General features: G+C 37.5%; 1 protein-coding gene across 9 annotated transcripts; it reads left to right on the forward strand.

The window, feature by feature from the left end:
* The first annotated feature begins 1,378 nt into the window (after positions 1-1,378).
* 14-3-3zeta (tyrosine 3-monooxygenase/tryptophan 5-monooxygenase activation protein zeta) lies at positions 1,379-16,988 on the forward strand. 9 transcript variants are annotated; one of them, XM_067112507.1, is made up of 7 exons: positions 1,379-1,527; positions 11,536-11,636; positions 12,179-12,336; positions 12,441-12,479; positions 13,168-13,291; positions 13,823-13,986; positions 14,830-16,988. In XM_067112507.1, exons 2-7 carry the CDS (start codon positions 11,537-11,539, stop codon positions 14,986-14,988), a joined length of 744 nt encoding a protein of 247 aa, XP_066968608.1. In that variant the 5' UTR covers positions 1,379-1,527; position 11,536; the 3' UTR covers positions 14,989-16,988. The 9 variants fall into 9 exon arrangements, 8 of the variants coding, with proteins under 8 accessions (XP_066968608.1, XP_066968613.1, XP_066968611.1 ...); XM_067112512.1 differs by lacking the exon at positions 13,823-13,986 and adding an exon at positions 14,101-14,264 and having other exon boundaries at positions 1,382-1,527; XR_010854675.1 differs by having other exon boundaries at positions 1,387-1,527; positions 13,823-14,264; positions 14,830-16,728.
* Positions 16,989-24,790: the final 7,802 nt, after the last annotated feature.

A 24,790-nucleotide genomic window follows, 5' to 3' on the forward strand; every position in this document is an offset into this window, starting at 1 on the left:
ACCAGAGAAAGAAGTTGAAAGTAGATGTGAGCAAGAATAAAGTTATGATGAAAATCTTGAAGACTGAGCAATGAGTGTTAAAACAGATTGTGGAAGAATGGCAGTGTTTTATTTGTATTGTTATCTTGGAGTAAACATAACAGAGGAGAGCTGAATGAGGTGGAACAAAGAAGGTAGCAAGGTGGTGGCATAATATTAAGAAATTAGGCTGTCTAGGATGCCAAGGTTAAAATGTATGAAAGGACTACTGAGCCATTTCTCCTTTATGAAAGTGATGTGTGGCTGTTGGTTGTGAATAAAAAAAATTGACTTTGTTGCGATGAACTATTTGCGTTGCATATTTGGCATAATAATAATCTAAAGATGAGAAACTACGAGTCATGTAGAAACGATAGAAAGACAATATAGGTGAGACAATGAATCCAAGTGTTTTGAGGTGGTTTTGTCCTGTGGAAAGAACAGATAATGATAGGATGGTGAAAAGACTGTAAAACCTGGAAGAATCCCTGAAACGTGCTGACAGATGAAGAAGAAGAGATACTGAAAAAGATGGGCCTTCATATCCCAGAGGCGCAAGATTTTGTTCAAGATATAAGTGAATGGTACAGTGTATAAGGTCTGAAACAGCGCTTAGTTAACTTCAAATTCACGAAGGACAGTAACGAAAGTGATACTGGTGTAAACCTATCTTAAGAAGAACTCAAAGCATGCAAAGCTAGACTCTCGTAATGAGGAAAAACAAATGGTGATTAAAATTTTATTGTATTAACCCACACCTTCATTTATTTAAATGACTTTAGTATTCTCACTTTGATGTTTGCGTACGTTAGGCTACGTGTTTTCTCTTCATATGAGACGATAACGATAGATTATCGTAGTTTTGACGTAGTGAAATGCATTTCTGATTGAATATTTGAGTATTTTCCGGGGCCACGAAAGATAAATTTCTCTATTGATTAGAAACAACATACAGTACAATCTTGAGCACTAAAAAATTTGGGTACTGGTGCTATTGTGAATTGATTTCTTGTTGCACGTACGTTTGAATTTCCCGCAGTCTCACTGATCATGCGCAAATCCATTTAAGAAATTCCTTTAATAAGTTGTAGTTATCTCTGCGTTGATTTTTGTTGCATTATTATACATATAAAAAGCAAATGTCTGTAAAACGAATGTAGTTAATATTTTTGGGATGGGATACGAATTTTCTCGAAGATGCATACCTTTCAGTACGAATCTCTTAAAACTTAAAAGTATATTTCAGAAATGTACATAAAATTATATTATGAAAATATAAGTAAAAATAAATTAAAATATCCTAACTTTAGACTGGATTATGATTTTTAATGAAATTCCGATATAAAATAGATGCTCGCTTGAAGGGAGGAGTCCGTGGGGCCACCAATGAAGACCCCGTCGAGCGCAGGGATTCCAGTCTTCAAGAGGGTTTGGTAGTGAGTGGGTCGAACTACCCTGGGATATTATATACTTTATATTTGTGTAAATAGCTCCTATTTTATAAAACAGGTAAGATAGTTTCTTGTTCCTTTTTATGTAGTGGATTCTCAGGACATGTATTTAGATCGCTATCTTTCAGATACACGCAGAATTTCGTCCTTTTTAACAGGTAGGTGTGGCCTCGATAAGAAGTGTCTAGGTCGTCAGCCGGTTTTGCGAGAATGCCGGTGTTTGAGTAGACGTTAGTCACTTTCGTTTTAGTAGGTGATAGAACATCGCGAGCATAATTTCGGCATTTATAAGAAGTATACTGTTCTTTTATCACGTCATGGTGATTTTGGTGGGCGTGGCGCCGTATTAAAAGAAACCATGTGAGCACGTACTCTCCGGCCGCCATTGGTCGTCCGCTCCCGCCATTTCATGTAGCGACCCATATTTGTTGCTCTTCCACTGCGCTAGAAAAATCTGTTAATGTAGAAATCTGGCTAGGTACATTCAAGATCTGTTTTTATAGCAGTTTTACCACGTTTTTAAAGAGGTTTTATGTGCCCGGTCAAGTTATTTTTGTTCTAATGATGAAAAAGATGGGGTAGCCTTCATCAACCGGAGGCAAGCAAGAAGCTCCCAGCCAGTGAGTGATTGGCAGCGCTAGACTTTGGTTGGTGTCAAAGCGTCCAGGTAAAATCATTCTTGCTTCCTTTGCCTGTTTATGGGGGATTTCTCCACGCCAGTGACATAGCCTCCCGTGTTCTCAGCGTAGGTGAAACTACCCTGCCGGATAGTAGGTTATACGAGCGAACCTTCAATGGAGGCCTACAAGAATGTTTAATAAGGCTGACGTTGGTTACGTTACAAAATGAAGGTGAATGACGGTGTTAAGTATTAATTTTAGGTTTTGCTTGTAGGATTTAGTTTGGGAAAGATTGCACCGGAAAGGCTGTAAAATTAAGTTTCCCCACGGTAAGGGTCGTTTTAGGCATATATCTGCTGTTAGGCCAACTACTGTACGATAGAATGCGCGCAATTTTAAAAAAGAGTTTAGATTTGACGTTACGACAACCATTCCTCAGTATAGGCTTAGTGTGGAGTGTATTGAGCAGATGTTTTCACCATCCATCAGCAACCAAGGTAGCTACGTAATTTTACCCCCTTTTATTTCAAGTAATTTCGAAAGTGTAGGGACCCAGTGCTTTGGGGCCCAGTGATGGGGCTGTGACCCTAATTCCACACGGTGGCTTTAAGACCCCAAAGCTTGGGAAAAGACATTGGGTCCATTTCAGGGTTAGGCAGTTGCTTTTTTTGGGCTTAAATTAGGCTATCCTAGCCTAAATTCTTTTATTGGGACAGATTAGGCTAATATTCACAAATTTTTAACAAACCTGTTAGAGAATAACTTACGTACCATAGCAATTAGTTGCCTTGTTTCTTTGTGAACTGTGTAGACAGACCTCGGCCATCACTAATAGCATGGTGTGGCAAAATATTTTCTACGAAGTTTAGCACAGGTTTTCTTCTATTAACCTCTGACATTCAAGTACCATGTTGAGATCCAGATTTTAAGGGCCAGCCTGTTCATGAGTTATTAGCAGTGATTTCAGGTTGTCACCTGCATTTGTGGTGCAAACAAAGGTAAAATAATTTTATAAGTTGCCTGTAAGAACCCAGGCAGCCAGTTTTACATGAAAAACTGTTTTGGGTTTTAATTGTTAAAATGGCTGGGAAATGAAAGGGCACTAAAAGAACCTAAAAATACCAACCTAACATAACACAGCGGTGTTTACTGGTTACAATTTTCCCGTATTACCTATGGAGGGGTTGGGGAGGTAGTGTTGTCTTGCCTTATAAGTCATAATTTGATAAAAAAAAAAAATTTTATCATTTGCGCATAGTGTTTATTGGGTTCAAAATAATGAGAATGAGGAGCTCTTTTCAAAAATGTAGGGTACAGTTTCATATGTATTGGCAACTTATAAAATAATACCCAAACAAAATGTAGGCTATTTACTCATTTAATATCATTAGTGTTGAACATTTTTCTCGGCTTCAGGGCTTGACTGGTTGGGTAGATTCCGTTTAAATTTTCTCAGCAGGTAGTTGGCGGAATGACGGCTTAAGGCTCTACCGCTTGGGTAGATTCCATTGAAATTTTCTCGGCTCCAAGACATTACTTGGTTTGGTATAACAAGTTCCCTAGGCTTAGGTTGGTAAGGATGTGGTGTATTTAGGCAAGGATTTAAGTTGCACATGTAATAGATTGGAGGAGTGATGAGTGAAAACTGAAACCTTAAACTAAACATGCAAGGGGCGGGGATAGTTGGGGATAATAGGTTGGCAGTGTCCAAGATTCTTTTGCTGTAGTTTGAGATTTTACAGTTGTATAGGGAATGTTATGCTCCAAGGGCCCACGAGCTTGCATGAGGTAAAAATGCTGAGGTTGGTTATTTATCAAAGTTGCGTGTTAACTTTGTGGTTGTAAAAAGGAATATAAAGTTCCTGTTCAAATCTTAGTGTCCCGCAGTTCTATGGCTTGATAACCTGCGAGTTGCTCTTCAGTAACTGTAGTGTCTTGCAGTTTTGTGACTTGGTATCACTTCCCATTGAAGGGCTTGCTGTTCATTTTCCATACTTTTCTGTGCTGTTCAGTAATTTTTTTTTCTTTTTTCTCCATTGGATTTTTTTAAGCCATATGTTTGTAGTGGTTGCATTGCCTATGGTTTTATCTCAGCCAGCATAAAATTGTCAAATTTCCAACACACGTCCTACCTAATTGCCCTTAATCTGTGGTGGTGTGTTTTGCAGTGGCCCAGGAGCCCCCACTCCCCATGTGACAGTTTAACCCCCCCAAAAAAAAAAATGGCCTTGCTATATGCAGTCACTTGACTTCCAATTGCATAAAAAAAAAGTAGGAGCAGCAGGTCCATGGCACCCATTTACACCAATTTTGGAAATTTTTATAAAATTTGGGTTACTCCCCAATGAAAGGTAATAACGTAGTTTTATTTCTTGTAGAAGTTTGCTGATGTGAAATTAGGCCGTCATAATCTTTTGATAGTAAATGTTTATGAATTGTGAAGTGTATACATCCCCAGGTGGGTTAGATTAAATACAATACTAGTACGTATTTAATAGTTATGACTTAGGCTTACAAATTGATATTTTTAGTCAAGATTACAATGCATTACTGAAGTGTATAGTTTGTAAGAGTGCAGTTATGGTAAAATACTTATAAGTATAAATTCAAATGCTATCTGTCTTCCAAACACTATAATAGCATGACTGGACTTTCCATGAATCAGACATTGGTATGAAAGTGATGAATGTCTTGCTGCTGGCAGCAGCAGCAGTTACTAAATTGAAAATACATAGCTTGGGTAGTTCAGCATGTATGGATGTACACATTGATCTAAAGCATATTGATAGCTTAGTTCACTTGGTTCTCCTAGAGGTTTAATTGGAACAGGGAAAAGGCAGGTGTATAATCAAATTCCAAATTGAATGCTGTATATTTACTGTACTGTGTATTAATGTAATTATTTCAAGCTCAGTCTTGGTACAGCTTCAATTGTTGCAGCCTGTGGCACCTAGTGAGAACAGTTGCCCAGGCTTTGAATACTAAATTTGCTGTGATACTTGAGTAAAACCTTGGGCCAAGAATCTTATTTTATTTGTGTGTGTGTGTGTGTGGTGCAACATATGAAAATAGCATAGTTCAGTTCGGTTTGTCTTAAATTGGAAATACTTCGTATTTTATACTATATAGGCTATGCTTGTAACAAATGGAAAAATTGGTCATTACATTGCTTGACTGACCCTGCCAAGAGAATGGTCTATTTTCATTGCTTGCCTTTTTCCAATATTTTGCTACAATGGTTTTCATGTTCTTGAAGACCAATAAATTCCTTGATAGGATCCAGCACTTGGTCTTAATTCCTGAATACCTTAATCAAGAAAGACCAGGCAAGAAAATACATGTCCATTCATTAGTTTTTAAAACATTCATTTTCCAGTTACCATATATTCTTGTTAAGGGTCATGTTTAAGCATGGTCAGGTGCCTTTGGACTTGTCACTTTTGCATGCTTTGGAAGTATATGAATTGTTACTATTGAATTTTACTTTTATTTGAATAGTTGGAGCCTGTAGTTCAGCTCTTGTCAGGTCAGTTCTACTGGGTTCCTATACGCTATACCTGCCTAATTATAATTGTATTTACTGTAATCTTAATGACAGCTGTTCATATTTCTAGGGGTGTACCTCAAGGTGGTGGCTGGTACCATTGATGGTTTCAGTGCATGGCAAGTGATTGCATTAGTATTCCATAAACTCCAGCTAGAAAAATTTCTGCCTTTTGCTTTTAATTCTTACTAAATTCATTAGGTTCTGTTTAAGTTTTATTTATTTTTTTTTTTTTTTCTCTCCATGGGACAATTTACTTTTTCTGGCCAGGGTAGAAAACAGGCTTCTTGTCAAAGGTTAGAGTGTACAGTATAATCCAGGGGTGTTCACAGATAGTGCTTGACATCTAGTGGAATTTTTAAATGACAGCTAATTGGTTCAAACTCTGGAGCTCTCCCATAGAACATAGGTTGTGTTAACAATGACCATTTCTGAAAAATTTATAAATTTAAACATTTACAATTAGGAGTAGGCATTTGTTAGTGTTACTGGTCTTGCTGAGAGGTCCAAGTATGAGGTAAGGTGCATAACTGAAATTTCTTGGGAAAAATTTGTTGGATAAAAAGAATTGTACAGAACATATGACCACTTTTACAAAGTAACATTTTCAAGGCAGCATACATGTGTGTAGTACATTTTCGTATTGCTGCCTAATGCACCAAATAGAAAATATTTGTGTAAAATTGGAACTGCTGCTGAAAGGTGTCAGAAAATATGCAGTTTAACTGCCTAGTTTAGCCTGGAAGAATTGCCTTTACCTGGCCAGATGACTGGACGTTCTTGATGAAAAGCAATTCAGTTCTATGCTTTTATAGTATAATGGTCAGTGAAGCTACTAGAGGACAATACAGCAGTTTCAACTGTTTTCTGTGGTATACATCATCTTGATTCCCAGTGGTCAGCATGATGCATAGATTTTTTTTTTTTTTTTTTTTTCTTCCCTTCATCGTCTGGTGGTAGTAGGAATAAGCAAACATGATTGGTTATTGCTAAAAACTTGTTTGCAGTTTTAAGTTGTGTTCATTACTTAGGCTTCCGGTGTATGAGTCTGTGGCTTGAGTAATTTGTATTCCAAGAATTGAAAGTTTTTGATGCTTTCATTCTCTACTACTGATTTCATCTAAATATTTTGCAACTATTTTTGTGCATGTGTATCCCATATTTTAAGGTAAAATGGGCTGCCTGATAAGTGTGAACCAATTCAACCAACATGTTTGCTTACATTGCAGTCATTGGTCAGTGCTTGGCCTATGGCGGCCTAAATTTTATTACATAATATTCCTACATGTCATTCATTTTACTTAAATCAGGTTTTCTTACCTATTTTTTCTTATCCTGATTACCTCTAGTGTGTTTTTTTTTTTTTTTTTTTTTCTCTCCATAAATTTACAAAAGTTTTAAATTTTACTTTTCCCCCCGTAAAGGCTTCCTATTCATCAATGAAACAAACTTTTATGTGTGAAAGTTTGGTTATTTTGAAAAATGAACCTAATGAGCCAGTATTTCTCAAAAATAGTTGTTACTAAGCAAACAAATTAAATTACTTAAAAATGCAAATGGAAATCTTAGAAATAGATCAACAGTGTTATGCACCTGTCTCACCTGTTAGATACAAACAGCAGTGAATTGGGGATTAGAGGAGAATAGGGTTAAAAATGGTTTAGTGAGACCATTGTTTGGGTATAATTCCAAGACCGCTAGAGACCTCAAGAGGAAGTGTAGGTGGAATGATCTGGAAATGAACATTGTAAAATTGATCTGTGGAATGATCTGGAAATGAACATTGTAAAATTGATCTGCATATTTTTTGTAAATTTCGTTGGGCTGCTGCTTGAAAATTTGCCTTTGTTAGCCATTTAGGATTGTGGTCATCACAATTTTTCCATGCTCTGATATTCATTGGATCTTGGGCAATATTGATGGAAATTTAGTTGATAACCCTATAGATTGAAGTTTCATTTGTATTACTTGTACTACTAAAGAAATTGGGGTTTATATGTTTTCCCCCCTCTCCTTCCCCTTAAGTCTCTAGTTAGATTCTGGCCCCATGAGTCTTATGAAAATGGCTTTGACGTTTATAAAAATTTAGGGATGTGTAAGAATATATACTTTTGCCTGAAGGTTTGTAACTTTAGTGATTCTGCTAAAGGGTGGCTAAAGAATGTACAGTTCATGCTAGGGATGTGCATTAAAATGCAGGGATTCGTTGACCAAAAATTGGTTGTAATGTTATATCTTAAAAGTATAGTTACTTAGAAGTAAAAAAAAATAGGCATTAGTGCCACCAGTGCTCCTCCCATGATGCACCCACTTTTTATTCTTTTTGCTTTATCTACATTCTTGCATGTCTTTTCTGTCCAGCTTCTGTGTTAGTGAATGGCTGAAAGTGCCTCAGTGCTTGTCTATATGACCAGATTTTCCTTAATGAAATTAAGGTTAAGGTCAAATCAAGTATTGCTGAGATGCAACATTTGCTGCAGCAGCAGCTTTTTTTTTTTTAATACTAAACTTGTTGGGAGTTTTTTTTTTTATAGCAATTACCAACAGACACAGTGTGGCGTTGCCCAATAAAATTGTACCAATCATTTGCTAAGTTAGTGACAGAACATTTACTGTTAGTGATATGTGACTTGTCGAATGGAAAGGTATGCCAATTTGTCACCAGGGGAAAGAAAGGAATATCTAAATGGGTTCCTTGGGACTAAAGGGGTGGCACAAGAGTAACTGATCAGTTCTGATATTAATTGCCCTGTAACCATTGTGGGAGGAATTTTGGATTTTTTTTACAGCCTAGTGATTGACATTTTAGCTGCTGATAGTATTTATGGGTTAACGTGTAACTTAAGGGTAAAACCTTTTGAAGTTTCATAAATGGCAAACCTTGGTACTCGGTTCTGTTAGATATAGGCTAGACCTAGCCAACATGAAACCAGATTGCTACAGTATTCAATATTCCATTTGTATACTGGGGAGTGGGGTGAGTGTAACACCAAGTACTGTTGAGCTGTTCATTTGTTAGGTTTTGAGAAAACCCTAGGTTGTGAATGAATTGTTGGCTTAAAAATGAAGTTGCATTTCAAAATGTGAGAAAATAGGTTAGGATAAGGGTAATTTACTTTTCAAAACGCAGTTGCAACCCACATATAGCATTGAGCCCAAGCATGCAGTTCAGCAAACTTCAGCTCATTGTAGTTGAGAAACTGGGAATTGTAGTGTCCACAACTAACCAGCCACCCACACACACACTCGCCCACTATTTTTTGGTTGGGGGTGATAGAATGTTAACTTTAAATGAATTTGTGCAACAGAGATGGTTGGTAAGTGGAAGTTGAACAGTTCATGGGACACATTACTTGATGCAGATCTTATTGGCCTCAGGGCATATGAGAGTGCGTATCAGGTATGATTGGGAATGCCCTAGCCAGACTGAAATTTCTATGCCTATACCAGCAAGAACCCTCCATCCCCCTCTTGATTTTTTTACCAGGCTCCTTTGGTTTCCTTTTTGGTAAGTGCTCTGAAAATTGGATTAAGTATCTCCACACAAGTACACTGTCGTTTAACTGGAATTTTGTCTTTTCCACCTACCCATATCTCCCATGGGTAGGTTGCCATCAGTACACCTTCACGTGGTGGCACTGGAGTCATTACTAAAGGTTGTGCGTAGCATCCCTTAAGCCCACAGCCTTCTGCTTGTGCCTCTGGCCCCACTTCCTATCTAGCTTGCTGGATAAACACTCCAGCTTCCTCTTTTCGTTGTCTTAAATGCTGAATGCATGTAAGTGCTTGGCTTTATAGCCTAGGTAGTGTCCTGTCATTGCAGCTTAATGCAATTCTTGCACCCCCTCCATCTTTGAACTATAAATTTGTAAGACTACCAGTTGGAAGCGTGCAGCCCCTGTACTACTACTACAAATACTGATCTCCTTGTCTCAATTTAAAGGTGAAATACATGACCACATTAATACAATTACATCCGATGTATTCATAATCAGTGCTTTCCATCCTTTCACATGATCATTGTCAGGTTGCTCCCTACAACTCTGCTATTCTCCCCTTCAACCATGTCAAATTAATGCAGCTTTATCTTCAAAATTAAACTGTAAGCAACATTGAATAATCAGGAGCAGACATATGGAACAACTCGAGTGGAAATTGATAGATACTGTTCAGTAATAAAGGGAATTTAACAGAGTATATGATCAAATTGAGAAGCCATGGGAATTTTGCTTATTATTATTTTAAGGCAAGGACTGTTCAAACCCAAGGCTATCAGTGTTGGCAGCCAAATTTGTCACCTAAAATAACTCCGCAGCCACAACTGGTGATAGCACAGTTAAACCTATGCAGAGTAGGGATGCCAGTAAAAGGCTATAGATGTTTATAGTTATCAAGGAGACAAGTTTTTCCGGAACAAAAAGGCATTTCTCGTAATTGGGAAAAATTTTTAATGGTAGAAAATTTACATACAAATTTTATTGTATGTGACTGTTAGGTTGCCTCAGACGTCTAAGAAACCAGTTTTATCAGGGTTGGATGTGTTGATTCTGAATTAAGAATTTCAGAAGACACACTAATGTTACGAAAGGGTTTCCTTTAGTATTTTAAAAAGGTATTATTGCTAAAACTTCCTTATTTATAGTTTGCTAGACAGCAACATCATTATTTGTTTCATTGCCTATTGAGCATTTTTTTTTTTATTAGGCGTGTATATTTGTGTTATCGATTTTCTCAGGTTTTAGGGAGAGATTTTAGCAAATTACTAGGCATCACTTATTTGGAAAATGTTTATTACTAGGCAGCACCTATTTGGAAAATTTTTTACTATTTGTAATTCAGGTCTAGGTACATAAGCACTATAGGTATTTTGAAATAAGAATTTTCTTAAGGATTGTGTGGCAGACTTGGTGGATAGTATATTAGCATTGTAAACTGCATGTAGGTGTGATTAGAACTCAGGCCATTGAGGAAAATGAATAGCACAATCTACTAAGTCCATTACAGTTCACTTTGTTGGTTAATGTTTTAATGACTGATTATAAATGATTTCCCACAGTCTGGAACAAATGGAATGTAAGTGTGGTCACAGTAAAAACGATGCCTGTCTTGTTCCAAAAGAATGTTTCTATGCCATGATTTCCTAATTACATGGTGCACACACAATTTTTCCAAGATGAGCCAGGTTCTCTCTCTCTCTCTCTCTCTCTCTCTCTCTCTCTCTCTCTCTCTCTCTCTCTCTCTCTCTCTCTCTCTCAAGGTTTTTTTCAAGATCAGGTACTCTCTCTCTCTCTCTCTCTCTCTCTCTCTCTCTCTCTCTCTCTCTCTCTCTCTCTCTCTTTCAAGTTTTTTTTTTCCAAGATGGGCCAGGTACACTCTCTCTCTCTCTCTCTCTCTCTCTCTCTCTCTCTCTCTCTCTCTCTCTCTCTCTCTCTCTCTCTCTCTCTCTCTCTCTCTCTCTCTCTCTCTCTTTGAACATTTGGTTTTGTGCTAAGTTATGATGCTTGCTTCCATGTATGATGATGGTATTTAATTTAGGTAGGGAGAAATTCATCATTGGATGAAGAGCTGTAACTGGATTTACAGATGTGAAGAGTGAATGCATTCAAGATACTAGTAAGTGTCGTCTCCACTCTAGGGTAGTTAAGAGAAATTTGGTCTGAGGTTTGTGATATTGATCAGATGATCATAGCTGCTCTAGTCAAGAGAAATTTGCTCTGAGGTTTGTGATATTGATCAGATGATCATAGCTGCTCTAGTCATTCAGTTTTCAGTCGTAATATTTCCAGGATATCTGCTGATTTTAGTCACAACTGTGTTGAATTTAAGTAAAGCAGTGAGTATTCGTTTTTGTTTATGAACCTGTATGCAAGTTACATGAAAAAAAATTTCTTTTCTTGAACAGAATGGCAGACAAGGAGGAACAAGTACAGCGGGCAAAACTCGCAGAACAAGCCGAAAGGTATGATGATATGGCTGCAGCCATGAAACAGGTTACAGAAACTGGTAAGTAATCTCATTAAATTTTTAGTAAATGTAATAGATGCTTAGTAGAAAGATTTGGCTTTACACTATTTCAGTTTTGATCCATACTCTTCAGTTGAATGCTTCAGTTTTCTCTTGTCATTTTGCAAAATATTTGCCAACATACTCCGCCAGTACTTTAGTAGCATCGTTTTGTCAGTTCCCTGTAGGTGTTAGCATTTGTAATGTTACCTGAAATATTTGAAATAAGTTAGCTGAAAAACAGTGCTTCATTGGTAAATGGTGACGTGTCATCTTGAATATGATAGTGGAGAAAAATTATATTGTAGCTGTCAATGTAGTTGATAATGAATTCCTTTCAGTAAAATTATTCCAATAGATGGGTTACTTAGTATTGATCCAGGAAAATTTTGGTGTGTGTGTGTGATCTAGTATACAGCACAACTAAGCATTTGTTTTGCAAAGGACAGAAGTCCAGAACAGTAATTATATTTGATGCATTAGGAGAGAAGGAAGGGGTAGGGTGCAGTTACTTTGGATCTAAATGGTCTTTCAAATTCCAGGGGTCGAATTATCAAACGAAGAACGAAACCTTCTGTCAGTCGCCTACAAAAATGTTGTAGGTGCCCGAAGAAGTTCGTGGCGAGTCATATCATCAATAGAACAGAAAACAGAAGGGTCAGAGAGGAAGCAACAAATGGCAAAAGAATACAGAGAAAAGGTATTAGTATAACATAGTTTTAAGCCCTAACTGAATAATTTTGTCTATCAGTACTTTTAAATTTTCTTCCCTCCAAAACTTAATAATACTCTCTCTCATTCCAGGTCGAAACAGAGTTAAGAGAAATTTGCCAGGATGTTTTGGTAAGTACACATGCATGTTTGTAAAATGTCAAGTGCGAAAGTAATAGGATTGGATGCTTGAATGAAGTGCCATTATAGTTTTAAAAGTTTCAAAATTGCTGCTTGAGTAATATGAATATGCAAGTTATAGGACAAGTGTGGGTGTGAATGTAATGGAGTTTAGTCATTTTGGCAAAGTAGTGAGATTTAGAGCAGCAGTGATGTATGGTGTTTTGTCAAGTTTAATTGTAAATAGGTGATTTTTATTTACAGGTAGCCCTTTGTGTAATTAAAATTACCCTATGTTTTAATGTGGGTTGCAGCTGTAGGTAAATGATGGATGTTCAAAATCGAATTCCATAACTAGGCATTCTAAAGTGTCAGGAATAAAATTTGATATTTTTTAAGACTCATTTTCTTGAATCCATAATTAGATTCACAAAAGCAGCATTAAGTTGAACAAGACTTATTCTCTTGAGTCTGTAATTTAATTTGACAAAAGCAGCATTAAGTTGAATTTGAGGGTTAAATCGCTGTGAATGTGCTAAAGCTAAAGGTTTAGAAAACTGTAAGGTCGAAGAAACTTTTGTCGATATGGCTGGATTGTTTCATTTCTCAGGAATTGTCATACTTGGCAGTCAAACTGTTGCTCTGTAGTTATTCCCCTTTATTAAGAATAACTGCAGCGTAGTTGTGTTATTCATTTCAGGGTCTACTTGACAAGTTCCTCATCCCCAAGGCCTCTAACCCTGAATCTAAGGTATTTTACTTGAAGATGAAGGGTGATTATTATAGGTACCTGGCTGAAGTAGCTACAGGAGATGCACGAGCGGGTGAGTTCATTCACTCTTACTTTTGTGGGTTTTCATGCACACTTTTTTATCCACATGATATATTAGTGAGAATGTCTGAATGTCCCTTTGAACTGTTCTCACAGTAAGGTAAAAAAAAATTGTATGGTTGGTGACTATGGAATTGGCGAAGTGTTTAAATGAATTTGGTTGACCATCAAGGAGTGAGTTTTAAATGTAGTGACGTCAGTGTGGAGACCTTAACTAGGCTGTAGAAGTAACCATGAATATTGTATAGGGTATCTCAGGTAGATTGCCCTACCACAAACATTAATTCGGCTTGGGTGGGAACACTAAGGTTGTTTGAAGACTTAAAATGGACAGTTATCTAGTGAAGTATTACGCATTAAGTCCATATTAGTTGTTTGATTATTAAAAGAAATCCATAAAAGGTTAGGTGATATTAAATAGTGAAAGGGAAGCATGGTGTGTTCCTGCAGCTGTTGTATCTGTAAGGTAGACTACACAGTACTTTAATTGCTCTTATTTTCCCCTCTCAACTTATGCATGCAGGTGTTGTTGATGACTCCCAGAAGTCATATCAAGAAGCATTCGATATTGCCAAGGCTGAAATGCAGCCTACTCATCCAATTCGATTGGGTCTGGCGCTAAACTTCTCCGTATTCTTCTATGAGATCCTCAATTCACCTGACAAGGCCTGCCAATTAGCTAAACAGGTATCATATCACTTACGTTCTTATTTTCAGGGTGGTGACGGCAGGAGAGCAATCATTTTACAGTATATTTAAAATTATTCAAATCTCTGTATATTAACGTGTCACTCATTTAAGTCGTGGTGGACGACTCTCAGAAGTCGTACCAAGAAGCCTTCGACATCGCAAAGTCCAAGATGCAGCCAACACATCCCATAAGGTTGGGTTTGGCTTTGAACTTCTCAGTGTTCTACTACGAGATTCTCAACTCCCCAGACAGAGCGTGTCACTTAGCCAAGCAGGTAACTGGCGGCTAACGGTTGAAATGAAGCTTAACAAGTTTGTCCATGCAGTGGCAATCCCTCATCTATTAACCACACCCGTTCCATTTCCATATACTTATCCTCGCAACCACCGCGGTGTTTATTGCGTGTTTTGACGTCTTTTGCCTTGTAACATTTTGATAGACTAGTTAAGTTACGTGGTTGAAGTTATAGTAAACTAACTTAGTATTAGCCATTGCCAGTATTTTAGATTCATATTCACGTGAATTTGTAACGGCTAATCCCTTTAAGGTTACAAAACCTATTCCACATTGCGTAATCATTTAAACCTAATATAGCATCTGGATTTCAAGACTGCCAAAATTTATAAGTGGCGAGTTCATGCTTGTACAGTGTGTGTACCATTTGGTTTCTGCTGGCTTAGAGACAATCTGTAAATGGGAGCAGGCCAGGACAATTGCTCTCCTTGTTCTTACCTGAATGAAAGTTTTGAGCATGTTTAAGTTTAGTTGAAAATATGTTGTATAAAGTATATGAGCAAGAAAACAGTTTTCGTTTAAAAAAAATTCTTGTCTCTTTTCAGGCGTTTGATGACGCAATAGCGGAATTAGATACGTTGAATGAAGACTCCTACAAGGACTCTACGCTCATAATGCAGCTATTGCGAGACAACCTAACGCTGTGGACGAGTGATACACAGGGCGAAGGGGATGAGGCTAATGATGGCGGCGATCAAAACTGATGAACGCAACCCCTAATAGCAGGCTCTACTCGACCCTCTTCACTCGTACCTACAAGTGCTGATGCTGCCGCCTAAGGGTCGATCATTCCTCACAGCTCCTCCCTCTAGACACCACCTATGTCGCTGAACATTGTAGTCGGAGTACTGCCCTACGGCGGTTGGGCGGCACGCTCCTCTGACGCTACGCTCACCAGCTCTCGATACTCACCCATAGAAGGGCCTCGTCGATCAACCATCACCATCCCTTTCGACGGCCACAGCCTTCTTTTCCTCTCGGCCTTTGCTGGCTGTACTAACAGACCCCCCTTAATTGAAAATGCCTGAGGGGTCTTATTTTGTCTTCATAGTTTGATTAAAAATAAAAAAAAGAAAAATTCTCCCAGTGCGTTTGTGACTCACCGTGGAGGAGCACGTTCCCCCAGCTGTTGTAATAACAATCGTGTGCAGAGACTACAGTTTAAAGCGTGATGTGCGTGTCACAGCTCTTCACTTTTTGCCATCTTAGATAGAGAAAGAAAGCAATTGCGAGAGAGAGACTGTGAAGTGATTGAAAGACAGTGGGACCTATTTTCTTGTTTAGAGCTCTCTGGGCCAACGTGGAGAGACAATTAAATCATTTTTGATAGTGTGAAAACAACGCTTGGGTCGGCTGGCCGCTGCTCTTCCCGGGGCCGGTCAGCCAGACTGCATTACTTACATTGCTAAATATGAACCACTTAGCATTTTGTACTTCCCAATGGGGTCGGGCTCCCTCGGTCCCACCTCTTTGTATGTAACATTGCGTAACGACAGTCAGAGGACAAACCAACAAGTATGAGACTGTTCTGTATTCATTCGTCAGTGCATTCATGTGGTTGTAGCAAAAGGTAAATTGTAATAAGTGTAATTGTTATAGAATACCTGGCTTCTTGAGGGTCTAAATTACGTACACTAAAGTCATTATTGAGCTTTAAAGATGGCCAGGGAGAAATTCACTCAAATGTTACAGCCCATGAGCACTGTACATTTAAGATTAATACTGTATTATTGGTTTCTTAGATGTGACCCCTTTCGAAATTGAGCTGATTTCTGTTTTGTCGTGGCCAGTTGGTGTCTACAAGATCAATAAATAAACTTAAATGCGGTAGAAGCAGTAATTGACTTTGTTGGATGTAATAAGCATGGAGTATGTGAATGGAAGTTGATTATAATTTTATTTTATTAATTTTTTATGTACTGAAAATTATTTGCGTCGCTCTTGAGGATGTTCGGCGTCAAGGGGAGCTTATAAGTAATAGGCTCGGGAAGCAATTTCACGTCACCATCAGAAGGGCAGAATTTTATTGGGTTATTACCATCCTAAAGTACTGTATTGATCTGGATAGTTGTGAAGCCACTTAAGCACGGGAGCAAAATGTACATGTCACTCATCATATCCAATCAGATTCATTTTGATCATTTCGCTTAACTGTATAATCATCAGTGTAAATATTCCCTTTCAAGCTCTCCTGACGCCGGGAGTTCTCAATGTGCTTTTTTTTTGGTTTTTGTTTAATGAAGAACATGTGAACTGAGGAGCTTTGTTTTTCTCTGGGTTTGTACTTATTCACGATGATTGTAATAGGCCAAGCACACTCGGGGGCATTCCAAGAGGAACAGGGGGCAAGCAAGTCAATCTGCCCTTCACTTCCTCCATTATTCCTTGGGCTCGTGAAAAATCTGCCCACCCCCACGTTATATTTAACATGAACGTCAAAGAAATTTATTAGAACGTTTTATTTTTAATCTGCATTGTCAAGATCCTCCCCGTAATTACGTATTGGTAATAATTAAAAGATATATAAATATATATTATATTAGCAAGTGGCCGGCGCATCAGATCGACTGCCAAATGAGATGTTTAAGAAAGCATTAAAATGTTTTGGTGGTAGTTTAGGTCTTTCCAAATTTAACTTTGAAAAATTCTTGCCCCGTTGTCAAAATTGCTTTCCTAAATCAACGTAATAAACGTTTCATATATATACTGTGTTTTACTTGTTTCCTGGGAGTAAAGTGTTACTTTCATCTCTCCATTAGTTTAAACATTTATTCACAAATGTTGTTTATTATCCAGTTCACTATACCTCATGGACTCTGCTTTCGTATTGGAATATACTGAAATGTACAACAACCTACCATCGTGTAGGCTGATTAGTGATTACTTAACCTTGAGCTATATGGTGATTTTGATTAACTGGAAAATCTGAGTATAAAGTATATGTTACAGATGTAACCAATAACTAATCGCACTATATTGCAGCAAAAAGGGATAGCAAATACCCCGAAACGCAATACAGAGTCGAGAGATTAGTACAAGATATTACAACTTATCAAAAAAACGGCACAGGCTTGTATACCTGCCTTTGGACCAATTTAAAACCAATAAATGTAACCTTGTAAATTATTTCAAGGTGATAAAAGTTTTGAGAATGTAAACAGCCACCAAGTTTTAACTTGTGGTAAGGGGCTCTTGAATGCCATCGGCTTTGGAACGGATGTGCATTCAACGAGAGAGCAACGAAATTTCGTTGTTCATGACAATGTTAAATGAACAGGATTTACTGGCGTGAGTTATATGTACAGTATGCTAAAGCACGAATCATCGCCAATCTTGCCAGGACCCAGTAAGACAGGTCGGCGACAATGACGTCACAGGCTCTACCCACTCACTGCTTGGGTACCGGCTTGTGTGAGTTCAAGTTTGCATTAATTTTAATGGTAGTCTACCAATAATAATATTTATCAGTGTCAGTTTTGTTAAAAAATACCTCGCAAGTTAATTTATCTCGATAGAGTTCTCATTGTTTTAAACCACATCTTGGACAAAGTACGTAAACTGCAATGAAGATTACCCGGGATACCTCAAACATTCAATAGGCGAAAGGAAATCTTTCCTTAACCTATGTACAATAGTGTTAAATATTCGTCCTTTGATTACAGCTTACAGCGTGAAATCGTGGGCCGTAGCTCAACTTGACGCGGTTGACCCGGGTGTGAATTAATACCCTGGTTAACCGACCTGTCTAGTGTGGGTCGTGAGCTTACTTTACAGTGTACAATAATGCGGTTGCCGATAACGGCTAACGAAAACTGCTACAGCGAATATAGAATGTGACAACTACTAAACCTAGGAACTTAGTGCAGTTGTAAGCATAAACCATTTGAACCCAATGCGTCTTTATGCAAAACTTTAAATTCGTTTACGGTATTTGAAGCCAAAACGCTTTTCTGAACAGTCCGATGATCCTGACAAGCAAAAGAATGTTTGCGGAAAGAATTGGTTTAGAGAAATGGCAAGTATTTTCTAATCAGTTGTAGGCAAATCTTTTATAATACAATCGGGTGAAGATGGTCCGCGAAAGCGAAAGTTCGTGTTGTATGATTACTGTAGAATTGACCTAAGGTGATAATTGGAAACTAACGATACTGAACATCCCGACCACAAAAAAAAAAAATTTTTATTGCGGAAAACGTTATAGTTGATCCCCTTTGGAACTAAACCAAGATTTGTTGGAGATTATATCTTTAAAAAAAGGAATGTTCAGCTTGCGAGCCATAAAGAAAGGCGATTTATGTGCATGCAGTACAGTATAAAAATGAGAGAAAATCCGGTTACTAGGATTATATTTGCAACGGGGGCAAAACTGAAAAGTGAACTGGCAAGTAAATGCAGGTCGGAAGTAGGGAGTCACATAGATCGGGAGAAGCTAAAAGTGTTTATCGACTAGGAGTTCGGCCGACATGTGTTGGTAGGTAGTTGTAAACAATTATGTACGGATAGCTTTGATGATTTTATTGGAGGGTCTTAGGCGTCCTTTGAAATTCGTAGATAACTACAGAAAATTACCACATTCTTGTTAGTTTATCTAAATTCTGCAGCAGTAGGTATTACAGTGCAGCTGGTGTAAACTGCGTGGAGCTTAGCAGTTGGTGCGAAGGGTTGGTCGCTGTCTATTATTTGTGCCCTAGAATCTCCAAACATTAAATACCACAAAGAATCATTTTTGCTACTATATCTCAAGCATTTTTTCCGTCGCACCTTTTCCTCGCAAGTTGCATTACAATGGCAATTTGCATGTCAGATGTTAACCACGTGCTAATCTTCGGTTGGTTCTGCTAGTACACATATAGAAAAGTTTTAGCAGCCTATTCGATGAGTTTTTGATCGTGTGCTTACACTGAACGTGCGTCCAGGAATTACATCCGACCATTTACTTACTTGAAAGAGAAGAAACGAAAAGATTGGTACAGCGGGCTTACGTAATTACCGTGTTTGGATATTCAGAGCGGGAATTCTGGCTAGTGTTCATTAATCACGATGGTTGGAAGACGCCTGTTCCTGCCTATTGGTGACTGGGCAGTTTTCACGAAGTCGTTTTAATATGAACTATTTCATGTATATGATGCTCGTTTTATAAGCTGTAATTGTATAATACTGTAGCTTTTTGTTAAATATTTTTATCGTGATTAGTGAAAACTAGACCGACTGTTTACGATAGTACCTCGACTGACTGGTTTATTTCCGTTGAGTCGATTCCGTCATTTCTCATGGAAAAAAAAAGTTCGTTGTACGGTATGGCAAAAAATCGATAATTCGTCTTGAGACTTTGAATTGCTCCAGGAATGTTTCAAACTGCTTATAGCCAGTAATTAAGAAAGCTATATTCTTGGGAATTAAATTTCATCATACTCTTTATAGGACATGTGGAAAGGTTATTATTTGTTTTATATCAAGAGCAGTTATCTAAGTGTTAATTTAATTCATCTGAAGGTGAAACCTAAACTTTCAATCACATTATAATCTATAAAAAGGCGATTCCCAACTTGAGCCTGTGACTCATTATTTGTAAACCATTAGCATCAGCTCCAGTAGTAAATAAACTGTTGTGGTATTCAAAGTGGGAATGATTGTAGGTATGGCAATCCTTTGTTGGAATGTTTTGGCCACGGGGCTCTGGAAACCGATGTTATTAGCTTTTTAAGTTTCTCCCTTAGCTATATTGACGAAGATAAGAAAGGTACCTATGATCATTCATTAGTATTCCCTTCTTAACTTCACTGCGTAACAAGTTTTTACAGAAGAAACGATGGCTAGGATGTGTGGGAGGGACATGGAGCCGAAACCCTCGACTACGGTAGGGCACAAGGTTTAATCAGGGCATAGGCTTAGGCGTCCTGTGAAGAGAAGTCGAGAGGGTTGAGAACCGGGGAAGGGGGAGAGGGTAAATTCTGAAAATAAGGGTAACAGACCCTTGATAAACGATACTTCCCACCGAACGCATCGTTTCTTTGTTTTTGGATGCATTTGTTCTTTATCGAATTTGATATCGAGACAAGCTAGCTTTTTTACCTCTGAGATTTATAAATTTTTGTTTTAGCATTATAATGCCGTGGAACCATTTTGAGAGCTGAAGCCGTATTATTAAGAAAAGTTAACTTTTCTCCAAACCAAGAATTGTGGTTTATAGCTAAAAGTCATATAAATCAAAATAGGAAATTTTGTCACGATTGGTCCATAGTGAAGAGCACTCGTCATAGATTGTCGCGTACTTCTCTCCTCCTGTCCCATTTCATAAAAATTTGCAAGAAATCAGAAATGCGGTATATTAGAAAAATCCCTGAATTATGTAAAAGATTTCGTACGTCAAACTTTGTGAAGGAACACTGAACGAAAGACCGTGGTACAGATTGCCAAACTACAACGGATATTGCGTTTTGTAACAAAATTATACATTTTTTCCTTTAGTAGAGACTCTCATCTCTTGTTTTGTGGTTACTGCGTTGCGCCATCTACTTTTCCTTGATTACAATGTGAGACTCCAAATAATGTTTACCACTGTCTCTTTAAACCTTACTGCTGATAGACCTTGTGTGTTTTTGAGAACCGCGATAAAAACCTTTGGAGCCTTACGTAATTTCCTATCCTGAGAAACGTAAAGCATTCTTGAACCAACAGGACGCTCTCTCCAGTGGAAATCCCGCCAATTGGGGCAACAACATAGCGGCCAGCTAAGCATTCACTGAAGGCTGACGTTCAGAACCAGCCTTTTTACATTGAAAGTCGTGAAAATTCAACCCTCGCCTGTTATGCTTGATATAAGATCTATTTCAAATAGTTTTTTTCCAATAAAATAAGAACATACTATACAAAAAAATTAATTAGCGAGTAGTAAAAAAATGGAATGCTCTCTCTCTCTGATGATGAAATCAGTGGATTATTTGCCCGACTATTAAATTCCTAAAGGACAGACTCGCATGTGTAACGTTATTTCAGTATATCATTCAGAATACCAAATCGTTTGTCAATGATGTACAAACGGTTAAATAGAATATCGGAAGGTGTTCAGGTTTGGAAATGCTTATAGTCAGACCCTAAGGCTGCATCTGATTCGTTTTATTAAAATTTTTTTATTAATTTTCAAGCAACACAACATACGTTAATAATTATAATTTATTGTATCTTAATTGTTTTCCTATGTATCTAATATACATATATATATATATATATATATATATATATATATATATATATATATATATATATATATATATATATATATATGTATGTATACTTTATATATGTGTGTGTATGTATGTGTGTGTAATTGATGGGCGCTATCTGGATATGCACTAACAATATAATGCCGTATAGTTATGACAGAATAATAACCAGGAATATTAGGATTTACCCCACCGCCAAATTAAAGTCCTTCAAAGAAGGCACCGTGCTTACCCCATATAAAAATGGGTATAAAAGCACGTTAAAACGAAGAAGAAAAAGAAAAAATCTAGGTCTTTGTTAAAAATTCTTGTAATGTCGTGAAAGCCTGAAGCAAGACTGCATTAAGGGAAGGATTTTATCGCTAATTGATAATGATACTTATTATTTAAGGTCAGAGCTTTTTTTTTTTTTGCACATTAGGAGCCTGACAATGGATGTTTATCCCAATCCTGAAACTGACGGAAACGTGACCTCAAGGCTTGGAGAGCAGCGCCTGCGGGTCCAGGGGAGCGTGTTGTTTTGGCCGTGGTCGTATACTGTAGGCCTATTTGGCCTGAGTATTTTTTGGAGCTGGGAGTCAGCGGGACTTGGAGATTAGCCACAAAGGTTCAGACCGTTGTACCTTTTGCCTTAAGGGATGCACCGTAGTGAATAACAAGGGATTTACCTTTCAAAACAGACTGGCCTGTTTACTGTTCGTCTTCTTCGATAAGAACAGCGATCGCAGATAATTTGACTAAGGATAAAAATAAATTCGCAGTTTCTCCTCGTCTGGCGAACTTATTTGCCCCTAATACCCCGGCCCTACTGAAAATAAAAAATCACATTTTATTCAACACCATACATAAAGCATGATAAAATCCACAATTGATAAATTGCCGATGTAAATGCTATTCATTTAACTTTGTCTGAAGCTCTGTACTAAACTGGTTGTTCCATCGTGCATGTAATGGTTGCGACCTTATAATTTAAGGTGTTATCAATGTATACGTTAAGCATTACCAATAAAATGTGTATCGTAAATGTTTGAACAAAACATTCTTCTCGCTAACATTTAAAGGCAATAATAATTGTGCTGTCATTTTACAAAACTTATATTACTTGCTAAAGTGGCTTTCGTGCGGGCAGGACGTGCCTGTGAAGTGGTCTGTGACAAGTGCCTGACTTGCGCGATGTTCAGAGTGAATACGAGGAAGAGGAAGGAAAAAGAGAAAATAAATACTGTAAAAATTAAATCAAGTAAAGCGAAGATCAAACTATCATACGAACATTATCTCATAATTATCGAAGCAGCACATAAAGATGGAACACTAAATAAAATACTAGGGAGGGATGAGTCAATCCAAATCGAGAGAGTCAGTAACCTGCGGACATTGCTCTGGGGAAGTTGATCAGGAAGGAACTTACTGTGAAATGTGTGACGTATGGTTTCATTTTGAATGTTCAGGCATCGAGGTCAGATACACACCCATACTTCGTAGTGATAACGTATTGTACATCTGTAATAACTGCAAGAGGCCTGAACAAAGAGCACACAAAAAACTCATTGAAGATGAACTTGAAGAAAACAAAGTTGATGCAGGATTTGGCTCAGAAAACTAGTGACGTAATGATCAACATAGATGAAATTCAAAACAAAATTGATAATGTTGATAAAGATGTAAAGACCATGACAAAATGGACAAACTTACACTAAATCACTAGACAAAAAAAGTGCTTCTGATCAAATCTACAAACGAAGAGAGCACAGCAGCTTATGAAAAACGACAAATTATGAGTAACATAACGGCGCCAGTTGAAAAGGTTAAAACAACAAGAGATGGACACTTATTTGTAAGATTTCCAGACAGGAAAAACTTAGAAAAGGCAAACATGGAGATTCAGAATATCAACAATATATCAGTAAATGAGAAGGGTAAACTTAAACCAAAAATAAAAATAGTCTATGTCCCGAAGGATGAAGATGACATTGTCGATAACATTGTAAAGAAAACTCCATGGATAGGTAGCCTTATTTCTGAAAATGACGACCTGAAAATTGTAAAGGAAATGATAGCCAAAGATGATAAATATAAACACTGTATCATCAAATGCACACCACAAATACGAAAGGCTATCTATGATAGAGGTGACAAATTGTGTACACTATATAGCCGTTGCAAAGTATTCGACTGTTACATGCCCTATCGATGCTATAAATGTCAGGAATTTGGTCACAGCGCAACAAATTGTAGAAATGACCAAGCTTGCCCTAGATGTGGTGAAAATCACAAATCAAATGAATGTGCTAGCAACATCTTCAAGCGTAAAAGTTGTGTAAAGAAAGGTCATAGTGATACTAAACATAAAACATATGATGGCAATAAATGCACAGTATATAAAGAATATGTCAAAGGTGAAAAATAATACAGATCATGGCTTTGACTAATAATCTATGCAATTTAATAAGAAAAAAACAAATTAAAAAAAAAAGAACTTAAGGCTCTCCTATCCTGCAGGAGCTACGATACTGACGAGAAAACACTGAAAGACAATTTTATAAAATATAAGAAGCACCTTATTTTGAAAACGTACAAGAGCCCGCCAGAGAGGGAATTATCCCTGTGGAGGGCTGTACATAAAACCAAACAAGTGGAACAAAGTAAAGGAAACGTAAAATGTGAGGTAATTGTTCATTCAAGAGGAAATCGCATTCTTCTTAACCAAAATTATGGCTGTTTCTCACTGAATTTTTTCCAATCTGCTAATAGAACACGTTTCCTGAACTGACTGAATGAAGCAATGATTTCAAGGTCATTCATTGCGTTAGATGAATTATTCACAAACTTTCTTTGATAATCTTCTACTCATAAATGAAATTTCTACAGATACAGTAATTCATTATCTTACCTGTTAATTCGTCAGATTTCTTGCTGTCCACAATGAAATTTGGGAATACTCTAACAAGGACTTCGAATCTGCTAGAATTTGCGGTCTCTCCCCCCCCCTCGCCCCCTAGCCGACAACACTGCTTGCTTCAGAATTCACAAAGCAAACGTCGAAGTGTTTGATGCAAATTTTCAAATAGATTTTTAGTTTTAACGTAAATTGACTTTGATCTCTGAATAACTAACTGGCAAGACTTGAAAATGGGGTAAGCATGTTAGGATCACCGACGCCTATGTTCATGTTGAGAGTTAAGATAAGGTTATAGTTCAGGGGATGCACGCATCAGATTTTTATGAGAAAGGATTGAAGGGAGAAAGAATATGCTGGAGTAAGAAAGACTCAAAGCTGATGGAG

Source organism: Macrobrachium rosenbergii, chromosome 12 (assembly GCF_040412425.1).
Source record: "Macrobrachium rosenbergii isolate ZJJX-2024 chromosome 12, ASM4041242v1, whole genome shotgun sequence".
NCBI lineage: Eukaryota > Metazoa > Arthropoda > Malacostraca > Decapoda > Palaemonidae > Macrobrachium > Macrobrachium rosenbergii.